At 38.1% G+C, this 21,315-nt stretch overlaps 1 protein-coding gene across 1 annotated transcript in view; it reads right to left on the reverse strand.

The window, feature by feature from the left end:
- AQR (aquarius intron-binding spliceosomal factor) overlaps positions 1-20,926 on the reverse strand; it is an 87,364-nt gene extending 66,438 nt beyond the window's left edge. The window contains exons 1-6 of the mRNA XM_037133156.2: positions 20,664-20,926; positions 16,702-16,758; positions 13,691-13,731; positions 5,077-5,112; positions 2,452-2,572; positions 928-1,068 (exon numbers count right to left, since the gene is read on the reverse strand). Of these exons, the coding sequence (XP_036989051.1) occupies positions 928-1,068; positions 2,452-2,572; positions 5,077-5,112; positions 13,691-13,731; positions 16,702-16,758; positions 20,664-20,738 (471 nt within the window). The 5' untranslated portion in view covers positions 20,739-20,926. The remainder of the gene's footprint in view (positions 1-927; positions 1,069-2,451; positions 2,573-5,076; positions 5,113-13,690; positions 13,732-16,701; positions 16,759-20,663) is intronic.
- Positions 20,927-21,315: the final 389 nt, after the last annotated feature.

Genomic DNA, 21,315 nt, shown 5'->3' on the forward strand with positions numbered 1-21,315 from the left:
CAGATAAAGAGAACTGACAGTAAACTGAAAAAAAAAAGAGGATTTCGATAAGCTAGCTTTTAAGTTCATTAAACCTAGCACCAAACTAATACTAATTAAATCTTGTGTCTGTTCAATTTTTGATAAGGAATCACATCTACCCAAATTTATATTTGCTTTGTTTAGTTTAGTCAATATTAAAGTGTAATAGTGGCATTCAATAGGGCACCATAAATCTATTTTTTTATGCATCTACAAGATCCATGTGAGGTAGTACGTGGAGACAGGTAACAGCCATTCCTCTGTTGACACATTTGGTCTTCAGGATAGGAAACAACCCTGTGCATTCGCCTGCAGGGATCTAAGTGAACTATCAATTCAGAAGCACTTTTCTTTAAATAAATAGGTACATACATTCAGATAACCACAGCAGGGAAGCACAAATAAAATATTCATTATTGTAAATATTTAATTTTTTAGAAGATAATCTTATGAAGTGTATCATATCAACCCAAGAGATTTTCAAAGACCATCCTCAAGTGCCCCTGTACTGTCAACTCAAGGCGGCCCTCCTGCCGACCTGCCCGCCCGGGCGGGAGGGGTGACCGAAGGGCATGAGGCTGTTCCGGGTGCAGCTCACAGCACGGACCTCATTACTCAGAGTTCCTATTAACCAGACTCTCTGCCGTTCTACCTTGGAGAATTTCCATTCTCATTATCATTTTTCTTAGAGTCTAACAGAAAAAAGGAGAGAGCAAGTCCAGATCTATTAAAAAGCAAACAGGTCTTACAAAATGGTTTAAGAAGTGGCTGAAATTAGGCTCTTAGCATTATCCTCATTCCCCACTACTATGAAATGAAGACTTGGCTACAGAGGTAATTTCACCTACATTCAACATAAAAGAACAAGAAAACCTGAAAGTTCTCCCCAAAGAAAAGTAGAATTACCAAACTATTGAAGCAATGATCAAGAAAAAGCAGTAAGACGGTCTGCTCATGCAGTGAAAATGCACCATCAGTTTCAGCCAATGCGGCTTTCAAGATGCACTTGAAAAAGAATGGGAAGTGGTCTGGCTTCTTCTTGAAAGTCTGAAAAGAGAAAAAATAAAACATTCATTTTGAAGTAGCTTGCTCACCTCTTTTTCTCCCTTAAACAAGCACTGGTAGACTTTTTAGGTCTTAAAAAAACAAATAATTACTGAAAGTTTATTTGCTTACTTATAATTAATGATAGCAGGTCAAATACACGTTTCTGGACTATTGATAGTTACAGAAATCTTTACATTCCTGTCTACTAGACAATTTCATCTGGATATTCCAGAGGCAATTTAAACCCAGTAAATCCAAAACTCAATTCAACAATTTTGTACCCTCCGAAGTCTTCCTCAATCCTTTTTTACCAATCTTGGTAAGTGGCATTATCATCTGTATTCAGTTGTCCAAGTTTAGAAGGTTATTAAAAATAGTAACTTTCTCTAATGCTACAGCAATGATCAAACCCAATCAATTCTACTTTCTAAATTTCTGTGCAACCTTTTCTCTTAATCTGTATTGCCCTTTCTCTATTTCAGATCACCAAAGGGGTCTTCATAATATACAAACTGATTGGGCCATTCTCTGAATCAAAAGACTTTCCCCCTTCCTTCCCATAGTATAATAGTTAGAAGCAACTTCAAGAAACTCCTAAGATCTCTCAACAAGACACAAGGCCCATATTTTAGTTTGGGCTCTAATCTGCCATAAAATGTAGTAACTTAACGAACGTTTGACAGAAGTGACCATGGTTTTATCTTAAAGAGTCTACCACTTTTTCACTTCGAGACCATCCCCTTAAAAGAGATGACAAGTATCCCTGCCCTTCGTCACTTAAAAAAGAATGAGTGAAAGGGAAGAAACGCTGGATGAGCTGACCATTTTGTGGTGGCCAAAGGAATCCACATTTTGAACCTGTGCTGACCATGCCTCCACTACACTAAGCACAAAGAAAATGTCAGTCTATCAGAAATTTCAAAAAGGAAAAACGGATCCCAAGTCAGAGACAGAGAAAACTGAAATCATAATATAAACATCTGTCTTGACTTTGGAAACACTGTTTTATACACGTAGAACTGCACACATGTTCTGCACTGCGAGGTGGGAAACATTAGCTAATCTTGACTGGGAAAGATTAGCTCACTGGAGCACCACCTGCTCGCACCCATTAATACAAACTCCCCTTTGTCTGATGTGAAGGTCTGTGTAATCAACGTCATTCTTTGTTTCAAGCACAAACCAGAAAAATAACTCCACATTCATAATTTTTAACTACTAGTAAATTAGTTTGGAGAAAGTGTTCAAAGTAAATAAAATTTAGTATTATTTTTCGTATATCTATTCCTTATCTCAACATCTACTTTGTTATTGGGTAAAGTTCTGTTATTTTGTAATGAATGACTTAAGTGAACACAATACAAAGTTGCTTAAATCTGTTACCTCCCATGCAGGGACATTTTCTCTGAACTTCTCATTCACCATACAACAGATTGACATTAAATAGGCCTTGCTGGACACTTCTGGAGAATAATTCATCCAGAGGTAATTTTCAAGATATTGGCTGTGGAGAGTGAAAAGCACAGAATATTTCATTAGTTGGTAACACTTATAATGTTATCCACTTGAAAAGGCATAATTATTTATAACTCTCTAAAAACATTTTGAATATCTTTAATTATAATCTGAGAATCCTTCACAGATTTACTTGTAACTTAGGTCACTGCTACCTACTACAAACTTATGCATAGCAAATTTAGTTTTGGAGAATGAGTCTTAATATTTTAAATAGAAAGATATCACAAGTTACTGACATGTAATTATCACCATCAGAACACTAGATATTCCTTTATCTAAGGCTCTCTGTAGAGTAAAAAGTAAAAATAACTACTAATAAACATCAACTCTAAAACAAAATAAGATGGGCAATTTCAAATATAAATGTATTAGAAAAGTTATACTAACTCCTATTAGAACCAAGTCACTTCCAGAAACTAAGAAAGATAACAAAGAGTCTTTGTAATATTTAACTTATAAGGTATTCAACAAGTCAGTTTTCAAGATAACTGGCATTTCCCGCCTACGGATGCCAAAATTCTTATTTTAAGACCTTGGTGAAAATATGCCTTAAACAAATTACATATTTCTAATTTACAAAACATAACTTAGTCATTTCTTATCATTCAGGATAGCTGTAAGCATTAATTTTTGTACTGGGATACACTGTAAAGTACTAATAAAATAAAAAGCAAGACTTTTTGTTCCTGCTTTAAATTATTCACATGCATAACACTTCAATCACTTATACATGCATGTGCACATACATGTGGTATGTGCATAACACCGGGTTAACTGTTTCAGATTCTGCTATGTGCTATAATTTTTCCACTACTTCTATGCTTCACAGGTCTGTCCATGAGTCTATCTTTAGCAATCTTTCTTGCTTAACTTGTGAGGACCTAAGAACTAGGGTAAGTAATATTTTACTCAAAATAATGATCAAAAGCCTCCAAGTTACATACTAGCATGCTCTTCCATAAATAAAATGCATGAAGATTCATTTCATTCCTTTCCCCTGAATTATGTCCATTAGAACTTCTGTTAGCAACAGCCTATTAATGTTAATGTGTCTGGAATATATTGCATGAATGTTTAGCTAGCTATAGAATTCTTTCTAGGCTGATAGTTATGTTTTTTATTATTCATCTTACTATCTTTTCTATTACTACAATTGAGAATTTTACATTCAATCTATTTTCCTTCTTCCCCTTTGAGTAGACTTTTTCTCCTTCAGCAAATCTTAAGCTCTTCACTCTTTGCTGCTCTGCAGTTGCTCTGTTCAAAATCTGTATCCACACATAAAAATTACGTACAAGTTCCTGAAAGGCAACAACTCAGTGTCTCAGTTATTGAAAACTGTCCACTGTCACTCAATCTGTTCTGTTGCTTTCTCCTTCAGTTCCCACGACACTCCTGGTGTCTGACATTTGTCAGACCATAGAATTTATCCCAATTGTGTATCGGCAGCCTCTCAATTTTTTCTGTCTTCTTGAAAGACGGCATGATATGGTGGAAAGGGCATATTAATTAAGAGCCAGAGGGAACCGATTTATAGCCTTGGTATTCTCCACTATAAGATAAGGAAGATCTTACTGGGGTTATTCAGACCTGAAATGAGATCAAGTATTCAATTAACAACACAGTTCTTAGGATACAGTCAGCAGTTGGCTTACTAGTTAATTCACAACTACAAACTTTAATTTCTCTCTGTAAAAATGATAAGAACTGTGTGTATGTGTGTGGGGAGGAACAGTTACTGATACAGAGGCTCTGACCTCTGATGCAGACTAAACCTCAAGGTACTGCAGAAAAGCAGAAAAACGAGCTCTTTGGTGTCAGACCCTGGCATCCCAGCTCTGCCAATTTCTTAACTGCATTATCTTCCACAGATTACTTAATCTCTCTGATCTCAGTTTCTTCCTCACTAAAAGGAAAGCTGACTTTGCAGGATTGCTATGAGAGCTCTGTATGTAAAATATTTCACACTGCGCCTACCTAGTAAAGACAAGTATTCATAAACTGTAAATATTACCATCATCAACAACAATCCTGGCTTTTATTGCCAGCCTATGGACCACACTTGGCTGAAATATAACCTAATCTACCTTCATGATCTAAAAGCTGTACATTCCCTTTAGTCTGAAATATTTATAAGTAGCTAGATCAGAACAAGGCTGCCTTGGTAATAACAACTTAGCTTGGAAGGAAAAAAGGGATACAGAATGAACGCCAATTTATTCACACTGATCACTGGGGACCTAAGTTCAGAAATTGCTCAGCACACACTATCTTAATTAGTGAGAAACGACTCAAAATACAAGTTATACTGACAATGGGGCATCATCTTTGAAAACAAAAGTTTCATACACATGGTCCAAAATAAGCAAATCACAAAAATATGAATCTTAATTTAGAATTTTTAACCACTTACAGAAATGTACAGAAAATTTAGCTAAAAGTTATATCATTTCATCTTTAATTTCATCAAAGTAGAGACCTTTAACTCACCTAAACTCCAAGAGCATTATTTTCCTGATGGCAAACCTAAAAATATAAAAATAAACACAAGTATTTAAATAGAAAATATAAACATTTGAGTTATTAATGCAGATGTATTTTCGAATCTTGTTTTATTAATGACTCACATATCAGAATAATCATATTTAGATGTGCACTGATGAAAGTTAATTTTGCTTTTATATTTCTTAATTTGCATTTTATTTTACTTTATTTTTAAAAATCGCCTAAGAACAATGACAAGTAAAATCTTACCCTACTTACGTAAGAAACAAAATCAGCACCACAACACACTGAGATATAATACAAAGATTCAGAGCCAAATGATTTTAATCAAAACACAGATGTTCACTGCACCGTGGCCAGGCAGCTCAGTTGGTTAGAGCACCATCCTCACACACCAGGGTTGCAGGTTTGTTCCCCGGTCAGGACACACACAAAAATGAATGCATGTGTTGTTGAAAAAACAAACAGAACTCTCTTTCTGTCTCACCCTTCTCTAAAATCCAAAATTTTAAAAAAATTTAAAAAAACCACAAATGTTCATTAATATTCATAATATTGAATTGAAACTTCCAAATGCTAGCTGTCTTAATTTCTTAAAAGTGACCAATATACTTTAATTTAACATTCAAATAGACACATTCTGCCAAAGTCATGACTTCATAAGCATGAGACACATATATACATGTTGCAAACATGGAAATCAGACTTTTCACATGCTGTGTAGTCTTACAGTAAGTCTGAAATATTACAAAATTGTGGAAGGAATTCCCGATATCCCTCTTTATTATCTTTTTTTAAATAGAAGCATTTCATTTTATACAAATAAACCATGCTGTAGTTACAGGACATCCATAAATGCAAGTCCAAACATCCACTTATTTAACTTTATCGTTTTGTATATTAGAAAGAAAGTAGCCAGATCAGAACGCTACCGCTGGAAAATAGCCTGTAGCTCTAAAAATTAAATGCTTTATGAATTTATAATGTCCTAAGAGACCATTACTCTGTCAAAATCTTATTCCACTGACTACTAATCTCTTAGTATCACTAAGTAAGTAATGTCACAGAATTTTAATGAGAAAGAAATGAAGGTTTTTATTGTACAAAAAAAAGGCAAAAAGACAGAACATCGCCACTGTCCTGGCTCCTCCAGCCAGCCAGTCTGCAGAGGGGATGCACCGCTTCTGTGACGCAGTCCAGATCTCCGGTTGCGGGCATTTCACTTTAACTGCAGGTTGGACACCAGAATTCACTCAGTACCCACTTTGCACATAACTGCAGCCTCACATTGGCAGCCACATCTAGGACCTCACTGATGAAAGAAAGAAAACCTTGGCTTATGAGATGGACAGATCTGCCCTAGTCATAACTCAGCATTACCGTCAAAACACTCAAGGGCGGACTCAGTCTCCTCAGTACAAAAGAAGCAGAGTGGCTGGTGACTGCAGAAGTGAAAAATCAGTCCTGACAGGTCAAGATAAAGCAAATAATAATAAAAAATAATAATTCTGGAAAAGACTCAACTTCTTTTCTAGCAATCTGGTGGCATTTCATTAAGTTTAATTTTATGCTTCTGTCAATAATCTTCCTGAGATGAAGTTAAGAGTTTAACTGAAGGTGAGCATGTAAGATACTAAAATGGGTCTAGGACCAGACATCATGCCACAAGGCATATAAAGATAAGAACAAAAAGTGAGGAGTAACAATGACAAATGTAAGTAATTTAAATAATTTTGGGATTTTTAAAGTCACCAATATTTACTGAGAGCATGCTTTACGCTTCACTCTGTGTCAGGGGTTTCACATTAAACCCTCCTAGAGCTGGGCAGTCTATGCACAATGAATTAAGCTCATTAACTGTACTGTTCACTGGCTCATTAGGTTTGAAGGGAAGCGTGGAGGGGCCACGCAAAGGGAACTTCTGTTGCCGCCGTCACTCTCCCCTGTTCCTTTCTCAGGACATGGTTGTGTGAAACACGAGGTCGGGAGCTGTGGAAGGCCCCTTGCGACCACACGGGGGAGGCCAAAAAAGCAGAACAAAACAAAAACCAAACAAGCAAAACAACAACAACAAAACCTGTTAAACGGCTGAGCAGGGCCCTGACATTATAAACTCTGGTCTACCTACTTCCAGATTTACCGTTAGAGAGACAATTACAAAATCATAATTGTGAGCAAAAGAAGCCAGCCATAAAAGATTATATACTGTGTGATTCTACTTATTTAAAATTCAAAAACATGCAAAACTGAATTATACCGTTCATATTTGCACACTTGCATATCAAAATGGTAAACGGAAGGGGCATGCTAGGGTTTCTGGGATGCTGACGATTTTTTTTAACCTTGGTGGTGGTTATTAATTATAATAATTTAGAAAGCTAGACATTGCTCTTTTGTTTCCTTCTCTGTAACATTTCACAGTAAAAAAGTTTAAACATTTTGAATAGAAATACATGTAAACACTGGCAAAAGCAAATTGTTCTGTAAGTCACCCTTTTTCTGTATAAAAACCACTTGGATGGTGGTTTTCTGTATAAAAACCACTCACAACAGGATTAATAATCATACCAAAGTGTGCTGGTCCAGCATCTGAAAGGGCAATGGACTCTGTCCTATTTAAGAACAGTGCACTGAGTAAGAGTCAGAGACAAGAATTTAGTACCTGGCTCTGCCTCCTACTACTAGGAAGCATGTTGGGCTAGTTACTCGACCTCTGTGTACCTCTGTTTGTTTCCCCCTCACGTCGGTAAAACGAAGGTAACAGTGACTACCACAGGGTGCGGTAAGGACAAATAAGCTACTATGTGCAAGGTGCTTGGAACAGAATCTGGCAGATAAAAGGCACTCAACAAGTAACGATTATTTTTAATACTGTAAAATCAAAAAAATATATATTAAGACAAGCTCACCAAATTTGATAATGACAAGGATGGCAAACTGAATCAATTGTATAATACACCACACATTAGAGGGGTCATTAGGCAATATGATATTTTAAGATCTAATTCTGAGATCCTAAAAATGATCATTTGTACCGCAAGAATGTAAAGAACTGATTTAATTCCCAGATGCCTCTTAGGGACATAGGGTTGATATCCTAAAAATGAATATTATAAGAACCTTAATTTATAATATTAAGAGTGCCTTATGGCTATAAGCTGCCTATTTTGATAGGCTAGAAACAAATGAACAAATCAAACACCTAGTCATTCCCCCATAATGAAAGTGCTATGAGCACGTAACATAGCCACAGAGCTTCTACAAGGCACTGGTCTAAAAAATAATCACTTAAAATTTTAAATATCCACTATAGTTTGTAGATATAAACAGTCTGTGTTCATACAGTTTGTGTTATAAAGGTGCATTTAACTTTTTGAACTCCGTGACTTGAGGGTAGAATGCAATCATTTTGCTTGTGTTTAAATATTTAAAAATAGTACAAGATGAGAACATAGCTATGAAAGTGCCCTGATAAATCTAAGTGAGACCATCTAATGATGGGTACTTTCAGCAATTTAGAAATAATGCACCCAAGTCTACATAATTTAAAAATCACTGGCAGCTTTTCATTATACGAAAATTATCTTTGAGGAACAAAGGTTCAAATAAAACAACAACAACAAAAAACTACAAGCAATTACTATCCAGTGGATTGAAAGCCTGTTTTAAAAAGAAGTTCAAGACAACTTTAAGACTGATAAATCCATAATGTATAAGAAAAAGGGATCCTAGAATTTATCTACCTGCTCATCTTTAGTTAAGTTTCCTCAGGCAATTTCATCCATAGTCACCCTCAGACCAAAAAGTCGTATGTCATATAGAGGGTCTGTCCTGAAAAAGTGTAGCCATTGCTAATATAATGAGAATGGCTGGCGCAGCATCGACGTAACCTGGCAGCCAAGGAGAGTGGGCTGGAATGCTCATGAGTGAACAATGACGACTTCACTTTACTAGTCAGTGGGGATGGTAGACACCAATGAGTGAGCATGTGTATTGTGTGTCCCTTGCACTCAAAATGACTGGGCAAGTGGAGCAAGGAATCTGCATCAAATTTTGCATTGAGCTTGAATATTCCTCTGCAGAAACTATTCAGATAGTTCAGAAGGCTTTCAGGGATGATGCAATGAGTGATTGGCAGCTTCATCATAACATGTCTGCTCATGCATCATGTCTCATGCAGTTTTTTTGAGAAACATTAAATCATCCAGGTGACTCAGTCCTCCTACAGCCCAGATTTGATGCCCTGTGATTCCTGGCTTTTCCCAAAACCAAAATCACCTTTGAAAAGGTGATGACTACTCAACCTTTAAGTGAATTTGGCAAAACAGTGGGGCACAAAGTCAATATTCAGGAATCAAAGGCATTTTTGTATATCAATATTGAAAGATCAGAAACAGAAATCAGGGGAAAAATCCCATTTGCTATACAACAAGAAAAACTACCTAGGAATAAACCTAACCAAGGAGGTAAAAGACCTGTACTCAGAGAACTATACAACACTAAAGAAAGAAATTAAAGAAGATACAAATAAATGTAAGCATGTACCATGTTCATGGACTGGAAGATTTAACATCATCAAAAGGTCCATACTACTGTGGGGACAACTTTTCCAGCAAGTCTCCCCGTCTGCCATGGATGAAAGTAACACTACCAAGGCATGACCTGCTTGGGGAGGAGAGGTGGCCAATCTCTCAGAGAAGAAGGGCCAGGAACCCTTCTTTTATTGGGTTGTAACACACAGAAATACAGGTAAAGCTCATCAATCAATGTCAGGCGGCAAGGATCAAACAGTAGATAACATTTCAAAGAAATCCGAGGGCCTAGTCTGAGTCAGTGTCTGTCAGGTAAGGGGGTTGCAAAAAACTCTGGGAGACATACTCCTTTCCTGCTCGAACCCTTATCATATGAATGAAAGCACTCTTAGCAAAGCAGGCTTCACAGGACTTTAGGAACTCTTTCTCATGCCCGATCATCCCGGATCCTGCTCTAGCTGGCAAAGGGATACACCACCTTCCCATCATAGATTTTCAGGCTTACGCGAATTAGAGGCAGGGAGCACTTCTCCCAGATGGAAATGGGACTCAGACTATGTCAGAATAGCTGGGAGGAGAGGGTCCATCACTCCCTCTTTGTTGCAGCCCCCTGAGTCCTTCCTTGAGGGCCTCCCAAGTGATCATGTCTGGCTTAGGTTGCCCCCCCTCTGAGGGGTCTTACCTGTCATAGACTAACTGACCAAGCACTGGGGACAGGGGATGAAGCAGAAGCAGCGTTGCTGCCACAAACAAGCTTTGTCTCCTTAGCGGCTCACAGTCTGGAGGGCGCTCACTCAGCCTTAGCCATGGGGGGTAGTTACAACTTCTGAAGCCAGGCAGAGTGGTTCCCAACATACCACCCAAAGCAATTTATAGATTCAACACAATCCCTATTAAAATACCAATGATATATTTCACAGAATATAACAAACATTTCAAAAATCTATATGGAACCATAAATGACTCTGAATAGCCACAGCAATTTTGAGAAAGAAGAACAAAGTAGGAGGGATCACAATACCTGACATCAAACTATATTATAAGCACAGTAATCAAAACAGTCAGGTACTGGCATAAGAAGAGACACATAGATTGATGGAATGGAATAGAGAGCCCAGAAATAAACCCAAGTCTCTATGGTCAATTAATATTCAACAGAGCAGGTGGAAGCATAAAAGGGAGTCAAAGTAGCCTCTTCAACAAATGGTATTGGGAGATCTGGATAGCTACGTACAAAAAAAATGAAACTCGTCCACCAACTTATACCATACTCAAAAATAAACTCAGGATGAATAAAAGACTTAAATATAAGTCACAACACCACAAAAGTCCTAGAGGAGAGCACAGGTGGAAAATTTCAGATGTTCCATGCAGCAATATTTTCACCAAGTTGTCCCCTAGAGTGAGGGACATAAAGGAAAGAATAAACAAATGGAACTTCATCAAAATAAAAAGCTTCTGCACAGCTAAAGAATACATCAGCAAAATGAAAAGGGAACCAACCATATGAGAAAATATATTTGCAGTGATACTTCAGACAAGGTTTTGAGCTCCAAAATATATAAAGAACTCACAGGACTCCACTCCAGGAAGACAAACAACCCAATTAAAAAATGGGAAAAGGACCTGAACAGATACTTCTACAAGGAAGACATACAGAGGGCCCAGAGACACATGAAAGGATGCTCAGCATCACTAGCCATTTGAGGAATGCAAATTAAAACTGCAATGAGATACCACTTCACACTGGTCAGAATGGCCATCATAACCAAATCAACAAATAAGTGCTGGTGTGTGCACAACCTACTACACTGTTGGTAGGAATGCAGACTGGTGCAGCCACTGTGGAAAACGGTATGGAATCTCTTCAGAAAAGCAAAAATGTAACTGAATTTTGACTTGGCAATTCCACTGCTGGGATTATACCCTAAGAACCCTGAAACACCAACTCAGAAGAACCTACAAACCCCAATGTTCATATCAGCACAATTTATAATAGCCAAGGGATGGAATCAACCTAAGTACTCATCAGTAAATGAGTGGATCAAAAACTTTAGAACATTTACACAATGGAATTCTATGCAGAAGAAAGAAGGAAGGAGCTCCTACCCTTCACAACAGCATGGATAGATCTAGAGAGCATTATGCTAAGTGAAACAAGCCAGGTGGTGAAAGACAAATACCATATGATCTCACCCATAAGTGGAACCTAAACAAGGGAGCAAAGTATTGCCAGAGACACTGAAACAAAGAACAAACTGACAGTAACTAGAAGAGAGGGAGGAGTGGATAACAAGGTGGGTGGGTATAGAAAGGGTCATCGAGGAACACGTATAAAGGACACATGGACAAAACCAAAGGGTGGTAGGATCGAGGGTGGGATGGTGGGAATGGGTATAGCCAGGAGGTGGGGGCACAGTGAGTGGAAGGGGGAAAATGGAGACAACTATACTTGAACAGCAATACAAAAAATTCAGTTTTACTGGAAAAAAAATAAAGTTAATGTAAAAGTTAAAGAAAAGGAGGTTGATACAAAGTGAGCTCAACCCAGTCGTCTCTCCTGCGCTCTACACTGGGATACCCAGCTGCTTATTACACATGTCAACCTGCACGGCTTGTTAGTAGCAAAAATTCAACATTTACAAAAGTGAACTAATGACGTACAACCAATCCCATCCAAACAATAACAAAAGTTGGTAATGGCACCAATAATCACCTAGCAACCTAAGCCCAAAACTTTGGAGTCGTCACTGATCCCTCCCTTTTCCTCACCCACCACATCCAACCGCCAGCCATCTCTTCACTTCTCTCTCAAACTGGCAACTCCTCTCCATCCCAACTTTTCACATCATCCAAGCCATCATTATCTCCAACCTAACTACTATAATATTCACCTAATTAACTTCCTGCCTCTTGCCCCCTCCAAATTTTCTAAAAATATTACCATTGTGCTTACACCTCTTCACTGGCTTCCCTTTACTCTTTGAATTTTTTTTTTTTAATTATGTAACATGGTCTTTGGCCCTGCCTACTTCCCCTACAGGCTTGCCAAACAATCATTACAATGAAACAACTAGTCTCTTATTTTGATATTGCCATGGTTTTGCCTTTACAATATTTAGCAAAATTTACCATATAAGACTCAAACACATAATAAATATCAAATCTGAGATTTTCTAAGTTTTGTGACATTCATAATATAAGTCATCCTGCTTCATTTTCCTTTTAGTCAGTTTTCCTCCTTTTTTTTTTTTTAGATTTTATTTATTTATCTTTAGAGGGGAAGGAGACAGTGAGAGAAACATCAATGTATGGTTGCTTCTGGTGCATCCCCTGCAGGGAACTGGCCTGCAAGGAAACCTGCCTGCAACCCAGGCATGTGCCCTGACTGGGAATCGAACTGCGATCCTCTGGTTCACAGGCCCATGCGCTCAATCCACTGAGCTATACCAGCCAGGGCGCCAGTTTTCCTTTTAAAATAATTATTGGGCATACATGTCTATAGATGCAGACATAGATACATTGGGGGTTTTCTTGGGTCTGTTTGTTTTCGGCATGATGCCAAATGGTATACAGACTATAAACTCTTCCTTGTTTAAAAAAATCTGGAGTGGCAGTGGACTGGAATAAACACACACACACAAATAACTTAACTGAAGGCTAAGAATGGGAAAGAAGTTTTATTGAAACTTACCTCATTCTCTATATTGTGCAAAGTAATTTTTATTTTTCATTATGTATAAATGCATTTATTATTTTGTATTTAGTTATTATATATGTTTTACCTTTTAAACTTAAAAAAAGATTAATCAAATGATTTAAAAATTAATTGAATTGAAATTTTAAAATTTCCATATTTACTGTCACATTCCTTCAAAAATAAAATAAATCAATATGCTTCTTCAGCACCTAGCTTAAATTTTTTCTAGTTACTATTTTCCTGATGACCAAACCAGAAAAGAAAAAAAGAAATTCTAAGTTATGGTCATATTTAGTTAAAAAGGTATGATAAGACTCCAAGTTAGTACCATCTAATTCCTATATATAAAAATTAAAGCCATTCGTACCTTGATTTGACAATTTCTTTCTCATATATATCTTCAATGACCTGGTATTAAAAATACAAAAATGTTAACAATCTCAAAAATCTTTTTTCAGACCCTAAATAGTTTTCAGTTACTGAGACTACACAAAATAATTTGGTTTTAGAAAGCTATTAAATATTACTACCACTGAAATAATACTTGATATTTCCTATAATCCCATTATATTCCTCAAAATGCGAAATAAAGAAAACAAAATAGCAGAAAAACATAAATAAGAAAATATACCTACATAAAAGAGTCCTAGAAACAATTATTAAAAGGATGTATTCGAACCCAGGTGTCCTTTGATGGATGACTGAATTTTTAAAAATGTGGTACATATATACAATGAAATACTACTTAGTGATAGGAAGAGATAAAATACTTCCATTGGTGACAATATGGATTGAGAGTATCATGCTACGCTAAATAAGCCAGATAGATAAGGACAAGAACCACATGATTTCACTTACCTATGGGATATAAAACAGAAACCAACCAACAAACAAATTCAGATACAGGCAACAGTACGGTGGTTACCAGGGGGGAGGGACGTGGGGGGAGGACGATGAGGGTAAAGGGGTTGACTACATGGTAATGGAAGGAGACTAGGCTTTGGGTGTTCAGCACAGAGCAATACACAGATCATGTATTACAGAACTGTACACTTGAAACATATATAATTTTATTAATGAATGTGACCCCAATGAACTTAATTTAAAAATGAGGCATTTGCATTCTTTCTAGGGAAAATAAAAGTTCATAAAGATCAGGTTATTTAAAAAAAAACCTTAATTTTAAAGTTATTTTTACAAACTTAATTTTAAATATTATCACATTCCATCTAAGAGTCATAAGAACGTGCTTTCAAAAGCCAGAAAGAAAATACATTAAAAGTATAAAGATATAATAGAAGCAAATGCTAATTTGTAACAGTTTTCCAAATATATATGAGAGAGCCTCATAATTTCCACTTATTTAGGTTAGGGTGGACAGGATGGTATGATTACTGAGCTGGCCAAAAAGTTCATTTAGTTCTCTCTGTAAAACAAGACACATTTTTCATTTTCACCAGTAACTTTATTGATTTATTTTGAGTAAGTCAACTATTTTCCATGTGGTATAATGTTGACTGCTCTCAGTTAATGTCTCCATTTGATCGCTATCAACTTCAAGTGGTCTACCTGACCGTGGAGCATCGTCCAGTGAGACCCTCCAGCATGAAACTTCGCAAACCACTTTTGACACATTCCATCAGTCACAGCACCTTCTCCATACACTGCACAAATCTTTTTTTGAGTTTCAGTTATGTTTTTTACCTTTCCTAAAATCATAAACCATAATATGCTGAAAATGCCACTTCTTTTCTTCCATCTTCAATATTAAAATGGCTATCCAAGAATTCACTGATTTTGATTTTTTTAAATGCATGCTGATATGACAGTTGTCACAATACAACCTTACAAAATTGTTTCAAATGAAGTTACAGGCAACTAAGCCCTACTAGAGCCACCAAATGGGGAAAAAAACAAACTTTTTGGCCAACCCAATACTTAAGAATAAATAAGACAACACATGTAAAAAAATTTAGTATAAGTCCTGGTACACGCGAGCCTTTAGTAGGTATCAGCAGAAGTAACAGTACTAGTGATAATAGAAAAAACAAACAAACAAAATGTTACTATAAAATTATGAAGTGCTTTAACATGGTAAGATACAATTTTATTTTATGGTAACTATAATGTCTTTTAACTGCTAAGAATATACTTGTTAAATAAATGTGACTGTTTGAGGAAAACAATTAGGCAAACAAGTCTTGTTCAATTTATGAAATATTTTATTATAGCATTTCTTATCAAAATTCAAATTAAATAATAAAATGAAGGACATAATCTTCCTTCAATACTAATAGTACAGTTCTTCTAAACAGGCATATATAGGTTCATCTAACTTTATTCTGTAAAACAATCTGGATAGAAGTTTAATTTCTAAAAATCGTAATATAATTAGGTTCAATTCAATCTAGCAGTGTCATCCAGATGTTTTTTGTTATTAATGGAAAAATGTTCCTAGGAACCCCAAACCCAAGATATACAAGCATAACATGTATACAAACAGCATATAACAAGAGAAAACAACCCTGCTAATAATTAAGATTATATATGTCATGTTTATTAATATCCTCCTGATGAATAAAATGGAATTGCTAACAAAACAAAATATATTTATAAACAAAACATTTAAGCTTAATGTAAGGAATTTTGGGTTAAGTCAGTCTGACTAAGAATTCCCTAAACAGCTCCATTCACTTTATAGCAGCAAAGCTTAAAGGAGGTTTCGATTGCTTGTGAAATGGCATGCAATATGTCCAGCCCCATTTCATTTACAGACCTCTCTTTAGGAACTTATTTCAATGAGACTTAATTCTACATTTAAGAATTTCTTCCTTTCATTCACTCAAAATTGCATCACCTGCGTCATAAATCCATTCTCTGTTGACTACTGCTGACCCACGGTCATGTAATCCCCTAAGTTAAACAACTCTCACTTCTTCGGTCATTACTAAAGATCGTTATTGTAGTTCGTCAACTTAAATATAAAAAAGAAAACAACAGATTCCATTCCAAATAAACTGTCACAAACTGTAGAAAAATTTCTCTATATCTACCAAGATTTTCATTACATTGTCTTTTATAATAATAATAAATTAAAAACAATCTTACACAGGAAAATCCACACACATTTTAAAAGCTCAAAGGAAATTCAACAATATGATAATAGAGATTATCCCTGAGTAGTTATTTTTCTTTATGTGTACCTTCCTTCCGTTTTTTTCCAAATTTTCTAACATGAATACTTATTAGTTTGATAATTAGAAAACTATAATTTTAACTTTTAAAAAAGTTCTGAAAGCTTTGCTTGAATTAACTCCTAAAAAGAGATACAAAGAGCATATCTATTGAAAAAGAATGTTGCAAAGCAAAAATGCTTACCTTTATATCAAAAGGTGATTTTTTCTTGATATGGGGAGCCCAGTATTTACACGCTAACTGCAAAAGTAAAGAGTGAAAACAGTAAGTAACAGAGCCGTGCCACCACAGAGCTGAAAGACTGAGATTGCTCGGTGCCAAGCTGTTTCTTAACAGGGCACGACCGATGCTGGGAACCGGAGTCATTCCACCTTCTCAGAAAACTATGGGCTTGCACGTCAGTTGACAGCCTTTGCCACAACCCACTGGATGCCACTAATGCCCTGCACTGCAACCTGCCACTGCGATTTTTAAAAACCTAACACACTGTTTAACTATCCATATCGAAAAAATGGAGCAAAGTTTAAGACCATGGCCAAATAAATACCTTTACCACAGACATAAGCAAAGCCAGGTCCAGAAAGATTAGGTGAGCTGCCCAAGATTACAACTAGTTAACAGTTGAACTAGTCCTAAAAACCAGAATCAAAATCTTTGGGAATGTTAAAATCTTTAAGTGAGCAGTGCATACTCATACACACTTAAACAAAACCTTAAAAAACTGTAGTCTCTCAGTGGATCATTACAGAGAATAAGAGTGGGCAGGTATAAAAAAGGTTAATTTGAAGTTACATTCCAGGTGCTCAAACAACAGCTGATGAACAGACAAATGAAGTGAAATCTGAAATGTGACCTCTTCTATGAGGCTTCCCTTTCTACCCCACCTGATGGCGACCTATTGATTCCTGTTTAATCATTTGATTGCTTAGCTATCCTCCCTGCCCACCTAATGTCTTCTCTGCTACTACAGCTGCATACATATTGCAGTCAACACTCACGAAGGGCCTCACCAGCAGTGAGGACACTGGCCCTGAGGAAGTCTCAAGGACATCACAGTAATGGCCCACTCATACGCCACTTACCCAAATTATCGATCACCCTCCAACCAAAAAGAAAAAACTTCACCCCCAATTATTCTGTGGTATCCTCACTTCCTCATTCTGTTCCCTACGGGCATCAGACCACGGAGAGAACTGAATCTGATCTATTTCCTTGGATTCAGGGACCTCCAAATAAACATGCAAGTCCTATCTTCTGATCCACACTGCTTACTGCACACCTCTACTTCATTAAAGATCTAGCAAACATCTATTAAGCATCTATCACGTCTCTTTTTTCGGAGTTTCTCCTTTCTCTTGGGGTCTAGCCTGTGACTTTTCAGACACATGTCCCTCCAGGAACACACTGCCCTCTTCCACTCTCTACTCTCACATGAGACAGAAACTCCCCACTCTCCACTCAGTGCCACAAAGCTGGCCCAAATTGTTCAAAACAAATCCGACTGAAAGACAAAAAGGAAAAACACAGTAGCATAAACAATTTGGGTCAAAGTTCAGAGAGCTAATCTTAAAACTAAGATTTACACCCACATTTCCTTTATCCAAAGATACTTACAAAGCACCTTCTCAGGTCAGATGTGCCTGAGGGAGAGGGAGGGGAGGGGGAGGAGAAGGCAGAGGACTGCTTGATGTCCTCTGTACCCAGAAAACCCATTTCCCCACCTTCCTATTTATGTTTCCAAGTCCATTTCAAACAGCACTTTCTCAATAAAAAAATTCTTTCTGGAAACTCTTTCCTTAGACAAATGTAATCATTTTACACTTTGTTCTCAAAGCACTTCCCTCACATCGTTATCCTGGCACATATCACACTGAACTACAATGAGTTCTTTAAGTCTCTTCAAGTCTCCATTCACACATTGCAGCCCAGCGAGCGTAAGGCAGCTATCTGTCAATCATTAAGCACTAATGCTTCTATCATGGCCAAAGATTTTTGAGAATGTTTATTCCTTCCACTATATCCAATGTCCCGGTACATTTATTCATTAATTCGCTCATTCTTTCAGCAAAATACTTATGCATCGCACAATGTGTCCTCACACAATGCTGGGTGCTCGCACTACCAGGGGAATAAAAGACACAGTCCCAAGCCTCAGCTCTGACAATTGAAGCAGAATACAATAAACACCTCATGTTTACAAACAACATTCTGGAGGACATCCCAGGCAGACCTACAGTTTTAAATACCATCGTGGGTGGTTAATGTCCAAACTATATTCAAACCCAGATCTTCCCAACGTGCTCCAGACTCACTTATTCAGCAGCCTTCTCAACATTTTCAACTGAATGTCTACAGGCACCTCGTCCTTAACACGGACAAAACAGAAATTTTGACATTCCCACTAAACCTTCCCTTTTCCCAGTCTTCCCTATTACAGTAAATGTCCAAATTATTCACCCAATTGTTTAAACTATGTTCAGTGTGTCTCCTCCTCCATCCCTCGTCACTCATCATCAAATCCTACTGCCCCTAGTTTCAGTGGATCAGTCAGCTTCAGTCTTTAACACAGAGGCTCTTACCTGGACTAAAGGGTAACCCTACTACCACTTTTGTTCTCCCACCCTCATTCAATTTCACCACATTAGCCACAGTGACCTTCCTATCTTTCTAAAAAAAATTTTGCCACTAGATTGCAATCAAAAGCTACTATATTTAGAATAAAATCCAAACTTCAAACCTCAGCCTCCAAAACTATTTGTGACTTGGGCCCCTACACACTTGCTCAGTGCCTTCAACTTCACTCTCCCTCTCACGTCTTCTCTTTGCTATCCCGGCTTTCTGGACCTTCACACAGAAAGCCCATTTGCACTTGCCATTCCCTGGATTTTTTTCTGCTCTCCCAAAAACTGGCTGTTTTTGTTTTTTTTTCCATTCAGGTCTTAGCTCAAATGTGACCTCAGAGAGAACTTTCCTGACTGCCTTTTCTTAGACATCACCCCAGTCCCCGTCACAACACCTTGTTCCATTTTCCTGGCAGCACTTACCGCTGTCTACAACTATACTGTTTGTTTGTCTGGCTCATGTGTCTAAAATACAAGCTCCACGACAAAAGGAAACCAATAAATGACTTTCACCACAAACATGCAAGTATATGGAAAAATGGAAGATCTAATCTAATCTAAATTGTCAGAAAGAGCCTCTCCAAAGTAATGAAGATGAAAGACAGTGAATCAAAGTAACGGAGGGGGTTTGGACGAGGATTTCAAGCACAGGTAACGATGGTGAAAGGCCAGGAAGTTAAAAATAGCAAGGTATATTCAAATACATGCTGTTCAGTGCGGCTAAAGCAGAGTTAAACAGGGAGACAAACTCAGGCTGGATCACACAACACTCTGGAATATCCGGGTGATTAACTTAAGGGCACTGAATTATATTTGTGTCAAATCACTGACAGCAACAGGAAGAATGGGCTGGAGGACGGCAAGAGGAAAGAAGGCAGGTTAGGATGTCTACGTACAGGTAGCAGTCAAGGGCAACCTGGCTTGGAGTAGAGAGGTGTCGCGATGCAGACAGATTTAAGAGATTATTAGGAATGTAGTAGTTATGTGGGGGTTAAAGGAAGAGGAGGAGTCAAAGGCTTCTGCCCAGCCCAATCCTATGAGACAGGGACTAGGAACCAGGTAGGTTAACAAACTTCTGCACTAAGCTCTTTGCAATCTCCTTCAGTATCCAAAGCAACAAGTAAGAATTAGGAATGTTGCCCGGGGCTACAAAATTGTGTTTCCCTATTCAAAGCCAACCACGCGGTTCACAATGTAACAAGGTAAACAGATTCTAAATAAAGGTTCTCAAACTACGGGATTACTCTCTTCACAGAGGCGCAAGTTCTCATCACTCCACTCAAAAGCCTAGGTTACCCTACGGCTCAGAAAAAAGCCTATTCCTTTCTCAACTATCAGTTCAGCGTCATCTCTGCTACGAAACATCCTTGCTAGTTTAAGGTAGATCGGGGTGAAGCCACCTCTTCCACGAAAGACTCTGCCTTCCCTGGAACGTGAACTCCTCAGGGCAGGAAGGCCCCTCTCCCCAGGACAGCACCTGGCACGTCCTCATCCCCCACACACGCCAGACTCGCCCAATCGCACCTGGGTGACGAACTCCGCGTTGATCTGGGACACCGTGGGGGCCACGATTTTCTTTGGCTGCGCAGGAGCCGCCATGGCAGCACTCTCCTTCTGCTCCAGGGTTGAAGATAGGGCGTCTTCGAGCAACAGAGAATGCGATACGCTTTCCCAGAGAGGCGGCTGCGGCCGCCTAACCCCACAAAGCAAGTACCCTCCGGCCCGGATCTTCTCTGCTTTCTGAGTCCTGCAAGGAACGCGTACAGCAGCCGCACATTCCCCCGGAAGCCGTGGGGAATAAGGCCGGAAGCCTGCGGGGCGCTGGGGCTGAGCTAGAGAGGCCAGGGCATCCGCCTCCTCAGCATGCTCCCTCTAGCGGGAGACTGGGGGAAAACACCCACCACGCGGACGCAGTCTCAGTGCGGGGTCAAGTGGATGGTGTTTGGTGAGGGTTTCTCTAGGAGCAGTGGCGGCGCGGCCCGGGGTGGCCCGGAACAGGCAGGGTTGGGGGACATAAAGGTTCTTGCAACCCTGAAGAAAACAGACCGGGAATGGGGGGCTTGGTTTTAACTGTTTTTAACAGGCTCATGGATATTTAAGTGGACATACAATGAACTGCACATATTCAGAATAAAATTTGATCCGTTTTCATCCGTGAAAACATCACCAAAATAAT

Source organism: Artibeus jamaicensis, unplaced genomic scaffold (genome assembly GCF_021234435.1).
Source record: "Artibeus jamaicensis isolate MK-2021 breed Jamaican fruit bat unplaced genomic scaffold, CSHL_Jam_final contig_1132, whole genome shotgun sequence".
Lineage (NCBI taxonomy): Eukaryota > Metazoa > Chordata > Mammalia > Chiroptera > Phyllostomidae > Artibeus > Artibeus jamaicensis.